The sequence below is a fragment of the Lathyrus oleraceus genome, chromosome 5, assembly GCF_024323335.1.
Source record: "Lathyrus oleraceus cultivar Zhongwan6 chromosome 5, CAAS_Psat_ZW6_1.0, whole genome shotgun sequence".
Taxonomy (NCBI): domain Eukaryota; kingdom Viridiplantae; phylum Streptophyta; class Magnoliopsida; order Fabales; family Fabaceae; genus Lathyrus; species Lathyrus oleraceus.
In genome coordinates this window covers 140,699,961-140,709,083 of record NC_066583.1, presented here as the reverse complement: position 1 = coordinate 140,709,083, position 9,123 = coordinate 140,699,961, and the positions used below count along the sequence as shown (strand labels likewise).

General features: G+C 34.6%; 1 protein-coding gene across 2 annotated transcripts; it reads right to left on the bottom strand.

Annotated features, from left to right (window-relative positions):
• Nucleotides 1–1,102: 1,102 nt before the first annotated feature.
• LOC127078614 (protein MEI2-like 1) lies at nucleotides 1,103–8,623 on the bottom strand. Of its 2 annotated transcripts, none has more exons than XM_051019055.1 (15): nucleotides 8,109–8,623; nucleotides 7,116–7,309; nucleotides 6,905–6,953; nucleotides 5,898–6,227; nucleotides 5,224–5,630; nucleotides 4,950–5,108; nucleotides 4,644–4,760; nucleotides 4,406–4,554; nucleotides 4,048–4,127; nucleotides 3,634–3,969; nucleotides 2,858–3,488; nucleotides 2,531–2,615; nucleotides 2,379–2,447; nucleotides 2,070–2,249; nucleotides 1,103–1,789 (listed from the first exon to the last, which is right to left on the bottom strand). In XM_051019055.1, the coding sequence occupies exons 2-15, from the start codon at nucleotides 7,191–7,193 to the stop codon at nucleotides 1,625–1,627; spliced, it is 2,835 nt and encodes a 944-aa protein (XP_050875012.1). In that variant the 5' UTR covers nucleotides 7,194–7,309; nucleotides 8,109–8,623; the 3' UTR covers nucleotides 1,103–1,624. The 2 variants fall into 2 exon arrangements, with proteins under 2 accessions (XP_050875012.1, XP_050875011.1); XM_051019054.1 differs by having other exon boundaries at nucleotides 7,116–7,285.
• Between the last annotated feature and the right edge of the window lie 500 nt (nucleotides 8,624–9,123).

The following is a 9,123-nucleotide window of genomic DNA, read 5'->3' as shown; positions in this document are numbered from 1 at the left end:
CCGAACAAAAATTTATCCAAAATGGAATGGCTTTCAAAAATTACGAAAATTTATGTAATTTTAAATGCGTTAAGAGATACATCAAACTTATTTCAAAGGTGTGATGGCACACCCCATATAGCGGAAAGAGTACACTGCGAATGGTTTTGGCCCAATATCTAACATGCACACACTTGTTTTTTTATTTGTTCTTATTTATTTCTAAATAATTGATCGATAAGTTTTTTTTTTTGATAAGCACTTGTATTAATACGCACAAGGGGTGCAACCCAATACAAAGGGACAAAGGTTATAATCCAATGAAATTAGAAGGATTAATAAACCATAATTCTCTATTAATATCTATACTCTCTTTAGACAATATAGAAAACCAATCCCACCCAATTGATTTAATAATCAATAAAATCTCAACCACATTCCAAATGGAATGTTTAAAAACCAAATTATTTCTAACATTCCAAATGCTCCAAGAAACTGACCAATAAGTTGAAAGGTGAAAGTTACATTTTCTCTATCTCAACTTGTATGTAATTTTAGTCATTTCACACAAACTATAAAATATATAGCGAATTTTCATCAATGACATTCATAATTTTTTTTTAAAGATTGCATCCCACCTAACTAAATTTTAAAAAAGTGCTGGCATGCAATCTTCAATACTATTTTCAACACACTCGTCCTAATAAAGAAGTTCAAATAAATATCATTAATATGATTCATTTGATCTCAAACTACTAATATATTAATGTGTTGAAACTTTTAACTCGGGTAACGATGTGTCACTATCACGTTTATAAGACCCATTTCATTACGTTATGTCTCATTTAAGTAACATGTCAGCAGTGAGTATGAAAATTAAATGCTAGCTAGCACAATAAGTTTACTTCCAAGCATTCATTTTACTTGAAAATATCTGAAAACAAACAAATCGCGATCTCCTTTGTAAAAGAATATCTTCATAACCACATCTAAAAGAATGACATAATTTTAGCAAGTCATGGAAGAAACTGTCTACCGTTTAGAAATCTTCCACTGCTAATGTTGAACTGAACACCATTTACATGGAGAATAGATGAATTCACAAATATGCAAAATAGAAATATACGGATCTAAATGAAAATTCCAATTAAACAACTTCAATCAACAATCCCATATAGACAAAATTCCTATGAAGACGACAATGGCGGGGGAAGATAAGGTAACAAAATTACATATGAACATCAGAAACAACAATAATGAAAACAAAATGAGCAAAGCACCCTTGAAATACACAATGATGTGCACTATCTCAAGGGAACTGCAAATTGTGCATTCAAAGCTATAGCCAAAATTTTAAGCTTCAGTTAAGCCAGTCTCTCTAAACTTGTAAGATGGTAGAATGGTTTCACGCAAAAATTTAGGTAAACAAAGAAAATACTAGAATCTTTGACTTCATTCTGGTTATGTACCTCAACCTTCAAAATCTTTTTCAAGGCTCTCCTCTATAAGGCCAAAATTGCGAGCCCCTCTTTCCTATCGGCTGCTCCAACTCTTCTCTTTCTCACACACACAAAGAAAATGTAAATATACAATGATGGAGTTGACATGGTATGCAGCATTGAACTGTTAGTGCTTTGAGGCTAAATCAGTCAGTGTCTCTTGAAGAACTCGGTGAAGAATCTATTCCGCTAGCAAACTCCTCAGCACTTGCCAAAGATGAAGAATTCCCTTGAATACGGTTTTCCTCATTGACACTATTACGTAATTTCCCGGGCCTTACTCTAATATTGGCACCCAACGGGAAAGGCTCCTGCGAGGAAAAAATGTCAAAACCACAAATACCAGATAGCATTTTATTGTGTTCTCAAAATCCAACTCAAGTTTAGAACCATAATGCTTTAGTTGTGTTATGAGCAAGTCATATAAGCGTTTCTGGAAGCATGCATACGAGAATCTCTTTCTTAGGCATATAACATTTAATAACGATTACCCAGAAATATGAAGCGTGATATCTCTCATAAGAACGTTGGTACTAGCAAATGGAGTTGGCAACAGGAAAATAGTTACATGTAAAGAATAAGCTGATTTACCGGATCACCAGCATTTGGACCATCTGTATGGAATAGAATAGGACGACAGCGTTTATCTTCATTCATCAGGCTTGAATTCTGGAAATGAGCAATAAGAGCAGATTTTCCTTGAATTCGAGCATATGCAAGCACAGCTACCTTTTCACTGTTAAACTTCTCCCATTTTTTCCCATTAAAAGCCTGCATAACATTCCTTATATATTAGTTTTATCAATAAATGCAGAACAAAAAGAAAATGAACTCAAAATTCATATTGAGTAGGCAAATAAGTAACTATAATTCATAGGAATACAAGAGTTCTCAAATAACCTGGTGGAATGGAACAATTTGACCAGGATCAATCATATTGATGAATGCATAGCCAACATTACACTTGTTCTGCAACAATTTGTACAATTGACTTATAAAACATTTACGATTGCTTCACTTATCAAGAGTACCAACACCAAACAAATACTTACCTTGAAATCAATTGGCAAATACAGAAAATCATAAGCTCCCCGACAACTCTCATCTATGGCTGTAAGAAGCATCTTTGAAGTATACCTGCCGAGATGATTATACAAATATCAAATAAGAAAGAATAAATACCAACAAATAGGAAAGAACAAATTAATAGATCAGTGCCAAAGAATTTGCACGCTATACTCCTAGTAAAATCTGTTTAAGGAAAAAACTCGTTAATCAATATAAACAAGAAAATATCCACGGGTAGAAATAGTTGTGAAACAAAGATGAAAAGATAACAGTGCAAGCAGGAAAAAAATGTACTAGAAAGAGAGAAATACTTGTTAGGAATATTTTTTATCATAAGTGTTGTTCGGTTGTCTTCCCCACGCAATATGCGGCCTAGGTCAAGTTCAAATTGTTTTTTATCAGCACTGTTATTGTTTGCTTCACTTCTGCGATGATAGAGGTTTCTCATTCGTTCATTGGTGGAATCAAATTTTGACATTGAAGTCATGGGAAGTCTCCCAGGGAAGACATGTGACAACTGCTTAGGAGAACCCTGCCCAACACTGGACGTCAAATCGTTAACATTCCCACGAACATGAGAAAACATGTTGCTAGAAAGATCCGGATGATGCAATTGCCAGCTACCATGAAAACCTGCATTTCCTAGAGAACCCAATCTAAAACCAGGAGCATCAGGAGACTCTCCCAAGTAAGAATGTTGTCTTTCCCAGGGTGATCCTGTAACAACTGGTGCTGATCCAACATGGTGGTCTATATGTGATGCTCTCAGAACATGAGGCGGTGTCCTGGCAAAACTGGGCATCTGTGGAAGACCTGGAGCACAAGCACCATTAACAAAAGATGGTGTTTTCTGCCAAACCACTGCATTTGATGGAGATTGCTGACGCAAGTTTGAGCCATTCCACATATGATAAAGCTGGTGATGGGGAAGGCTCCCATTTCCTATGATGCCATTTAAGGTAAAACAATAAGTTTAACCTTTTGAATAAATTCATCCCTTCATGTCATAATCTATTTTCTGTAGACTTGGAGCAATTCCGAAACTGTTGCAAACAAAGGATGATTATCCATAGCATATTAAACTTACCTCCTGCATTAAAATCTGCTAAGTTCCCAGTTGAGCTCATTCCCTGAATGTGCCTGCCATCAGATGCTTCTGTGGATCCAGTTCCAATATTGGCGGCCATTTTAATGGTGTTTGACAAATTGTAAGGACTACCATTAGCCAGGCCATCACAATACTCAGGCAAAGAATGAGGGTGGAATCTCGGAACAGCAGATGCCCCTCTTGTGTTGTTGGAAATACTGCGAAAAATTGTGTCATCAATGAAAGCATTCAAAGGCAGCTGTGATGCAGAATGGAATCTTTGATTATATCCATTTTCCAAGCTTCCACCAGATGCAATAACTCCAGAAGACACTCCTGTAAATTATGTCTAGTGAGACCAAGTACATCTTAGCTTCCGAAAACGAAAGAGAGTAAAAGAAGACAAAATCACACCCTTTTGTCTTAATAGGATGTCATTGAGATTATGACCAAGATCAGGTTCATCTGGTCCTTTATGAGACGGCTGCATCATACTACAAAAGCAGGGTTTCCATGATTGTTATGATCAGTAACAATTAAATAGAACATAAAGGTAATATTTTTTTCATCAAGGTGATTGATGACAACTCTACTCCATTAACCACTAGAAAGAGAGAATACTATCTAAGGTGACACGAATAAATATGCTTACTCTAAATAAAGACTTCATCTAAAAACATATAACTAAGTTAGGCAAAAAGATAAAAAGGGCTCCAAAAGTTACTTAAAAAAATTAAGTAATTCAAAATGAATAAAAAGTTGTAATAGCCACCATGTTGCAATCTTCGGATGGCCAGGTTCAAGCTTGATGTGCTTCCCAGCAATGCAGATCCCATTCAATGAACGGAGAGAAGCTTCTGCACCTCGAACATCATAAAATTCAATATATTTGATATGATTCATTTCTGAGTATTCATATATCTGCAATAAAAGAGATAACATTTAAGATGCTGGTAACATTTGTTGATACAAGCACAAAACTGGATGGAAACCAACAATCTATAACTTACTTCTTTGATTTCTCCATAAAACCCAAAAATATGTTTTAGTTCATCTTTTAAAACAGATGGATCAAGACCAGATATCATCAGTGTGCCATGGCCAATATCCTTCTCTGAAGCATTTCCCTAACACGTCGTCAAGTTGAGATATATCAATAACCATAACATAAAAATTCAGAATACAGAGCAATTGAACAAGCAAAGCACATAGTAGTAATACTGAAAGATGCTAAGACAAACATCAAAAATTCTGTAAATGATAATAATGGAAAAGAATTATGCATACATGAGAGAAGTTACAAAATAAAATGATACCTTTGGAATTGAATAATGTATATCCAGTGTCCTAGAATTCAATGACCTATTTTGAAGTGCTTTCATTGCATTTTGTGCTGCCCTTAGGTCATAATAAGAAACCATAACAAAGCCACGATGCTTGCAGGCAGTATAAATGGTTCGGATATCTCCATATTGCTGCACACACAAACAAAATAGCTCACTTATATGTCACTACACGCGGTATACAAGACTTCATTTAAATTCTAACATAGCATCTAGCGTCGTAAAAGAATAGAAAGTAAAGGTTCACCTCAAAGAGAGCCTTTAGCTCTGAGTCTTCTACATTGCTAGTAATGTTTCTAACAAAAAGTGTTCTAGAAGATTGTTCGCCAAAAGGACTTTTGCCTTTAGAACCCCCAAAATAAGCAGAATCTCCATCCAAGCCACCGAGTCTTTTTCCTGAAACTAGGAGTTCGTCTCCTTCCAATTCCATGCCTCCGCCACTGCTGAACAAATCTTCAAAATCATCACTTGCTCTGGCATGAACACTGCTTCCTAATTCATCATGGACACCGGAAAACAGATCATCTTCATCAGGAAGGAGATCCCCTATGGTGTCAGCCTCAATTTCTTCAAGAGATTTGTACGGTTCTTCCTCAGGAAGAAGACCAGCAGTTATGTTCTGATCAGACAGAACACCATTTCCCAACAACCTCACTGCACCAAGATATGCATATAAATACTCAGTCTCAGTGAAATCTGAGGATAAAATTGAAATCAACTAAAAACACAACTGAAAGAAAACTTTTATTTGTTTCTTCTTTCTGGTGGAGTTCTGGTTTGTAAAACACATATACTGCTATGCTAATGATGATACAAAAGCAAATTAACACGACAAATACTTGATTCTTAAGAAAATTAAAAAGAATAGTACCCATGATACATATGTTCAACTATCTTAGCATGCATGAAACACATTCTTACACTTTTGGCTAAACATATCGGAGAGTGAGCTTGAGAATAGACTGCTTTCACGTGAGCCTGCATTGGTGACAATCTTGTTGCCAATTAAACCATACGAGCTAGATGCTGGCTGCCTATGCACATCAGACCATGATCTCGGATGATAATTCAGTGATTCTTTTGAATCCTTCAGCGCATCTACAATGCCAGCTTGTCCACCAAAGTGTAGGTTTTCTGAAATTTCTCCAGATAGACTAGTCTGTGACATTGGCAAGCCTGTTTTTGCGTTTCTTTCAAGGGTTGATGAAGTATGCAAAATGCTTCCAGGTGAAGCTGCAATTTCACTCTTTCCTGAAATTTTGAGCATAGAACTGAACTTACTTTATGCAATAAATTGATTACATGTTCGTCAAATGAACTGCTTATTTGTGGAACATGAGTAAACAAACACCGACATGAGTACACACAGATATTACATCACTACAACATCCAGTATCAGCATGATTTAAAACAGCAAAATCCAGCAGAGCAAAGCATCTAAATTCATAAAATAACCATTAGTTCCCCAAGCTATACCACAATAAAAATGACCTAGACAGACAAAAATGGCATCTATTAACATCACTCCCCCCAAAATGAAATGAATAATGCTAATTAGCTACGTACATAATTACTTATTCTAAGTGTGACAAAATAATTATACAATTTTGGACAAAGAAAGTAAGATAATTATGCATTCAAAATTCCAAAAATGGAAAGTAAACTGTGTTTCAGTTAAACTAGAGAGGCGTCAGATAAGGTATACAGAAAATATGAAAAAAGAGTCCAATAAATTATCACATCCAAAACTGAGAGCAACATGCTGTTTCAAAACTGAAATGCAAAACACTGGTCAAGGTCTGAATCTTAACTATTTGCAAGTTGATATATTTGATATATTAATGATACAATTGGAAACCGGGTAAACCGTAAACCAGCAGCACAGCATTAAGGACTTTTTGAATAAATCATGAGTCAATTGACCTCACCTTCTGTATAATCATCATGAACGGATTTTGGCTTCCGTAATCCATTCCTCTGCACATGAAAAGTTCAAGACATGTTTACAGAAAGGCAAAAGCATTGAGGCTATGGAATACAGGAGGACGAGAAGCCGGTTGACATTTTTGTAAAAGAAACTCAAGTCTAAGACTATAAGAAAATGTGAAAACCAAATGAAAAAGTTAGGACAATAATTACCTCAGACGCATAGGAAACATCGTCATAAAGGTGAGATGAAGCAGTAACACCTCTCTGATTCATTATTTCAAAAGGCATCCTATAGCTTATCCAAAAATTAAAGAAAGAGAAAGATTACAAAAAAAGCTCCTCACTTGCTAGCTTTGTTGGGCTCTACTCATCGTCATCATCTGTTGAATATTCAAGATCATTTGCTTGACAAAGGAAAGAACAAAAACAAATATAAATATGGCAATACGTAAAAAAAAGTGGGCATTGGCATAAACAAAACATGAGGTCATTTCTCACCCAAAAAACACCATCTATATTAGACCTCTACTATCATCAACCCATACCCCAAAACAATTAAGGAAAGGAGAAAAATATATTAAAGAAACCCTACAAGCACCTCTCTTCCTAGATTCAGTTGCACCATTAAAAGAGATTGGTGTAAAAGGTAGGACAAATATAGTTGCATCTTCAACTAAACACTACCAAAATGAAAGGACATCACAGGTTGATCCTAAGAAAAAAAGAAAAAGAAAAAAAAGCTCGTTGTTTACCTACCAACGACCTAATAGATTCAACTATTTGATCACCAAAATAAATAAATGTAGGAAATTGAAACAAACCCATCCTTATATATTATCAAAATCTCCATTCAACAACAGTCACAAAACCCTTCTCCAAAAAAAAATTTATGTAAAAAAAAAGGTCTAGATGAAGCTTACAACGCTCCCCTAGATTCTATCACGAAATCAAGCAAAAAAAAACGGAATTTCACAACAAAAGCCATAAATATCAGCAGATCAAGGGCAACAAAAAAAATCAAAATTCCATAAAGGGTCTAATCTGAATATTAACAGATCAAAACCATGAACATCAAGAGATTCTTATCTGATCATAAACCCATAACCAGTAGCATCAAAGAGAAAATAATTTGAACACAATAAAACCACCCAGAAAAAGAAGGAAAAACCATAAATATTTTGAAGCTAATAAATAAATTCGCACCTTTTCAATTTGAACACAACCAAGCCAGCAGAAAACTCCAAAAAAAAAAAAAACTTTCTTATCTTGGTTCCACCGCAAAATTCAGCAAAATCACCATCCAGAAACTCGAGATTACAACAAGAAGAACAAAAAAGACAAAGCAAAACTGAATCTCGTAAACCGTCAAAGAGATCTCAGGATGTTAACTCGAACAAAAACCTCATTCCCTCCACATTGCTATAATAGATATATTTTTTCGTCAACAAAAACAAAAACCTCAATTATTCAAGATTTTTCATGTCCATTTCTGAATATGTGGTGCAAAAATAATGAGAATCTGTAAATTACAACGGAGTCAATCGTTCCGGTAAGAATAGAGGCGAATCTCCGGCGAGGTTATGCTCGCCGGTCGCTCTCTGGTTTGGTTTGGAGAAAAAATCAGACAGAGAAGAGAAGAGGTTTTTTTTAGTCTTGTGACGGAGAAAGAGAAAGAAAAAGAGGTGTTAGTTGGCTTTGAAATTCATCACATTAAAATTCTAAAATAATATTATTTTTTTATTATTTTGAAAAAGAAAAACAAATAACAGAAATGAAAGAGAATATATAGGCGCAGCGCAGAGATAGTGTGTGTGGATTGTAAACTTGTAGTAAAATAATCCAAACAATAATATCTTTTTTAAAAGAAAAAAATATATATTTTTAAATATTTTTTCTTTCATTCCTATATTTACTGCAGAAAGAAAGGTGTATGTATTATTGTGTTTTTTTAAGATAAAATTTTGTTAATTTTGTTTGACTCTGTTAGATATCTATGCACAGCTATCAAATTAATCGGAATTAATCACATTGTAATTTAGAATTTGTTTTTTTAGTAATTTATTAATTGAGAAAAAGTGGACATGTGTGTAAGATAAGGATGTTTTAGGATAAAGACAATTGAGATAATGAAATTGTCAATAATTATGCATCTTTTTTTAATGATAAAAAGTGTCAATAATTATTCTAATGTGTAAAAGAATTTCATCATAAATCAAAT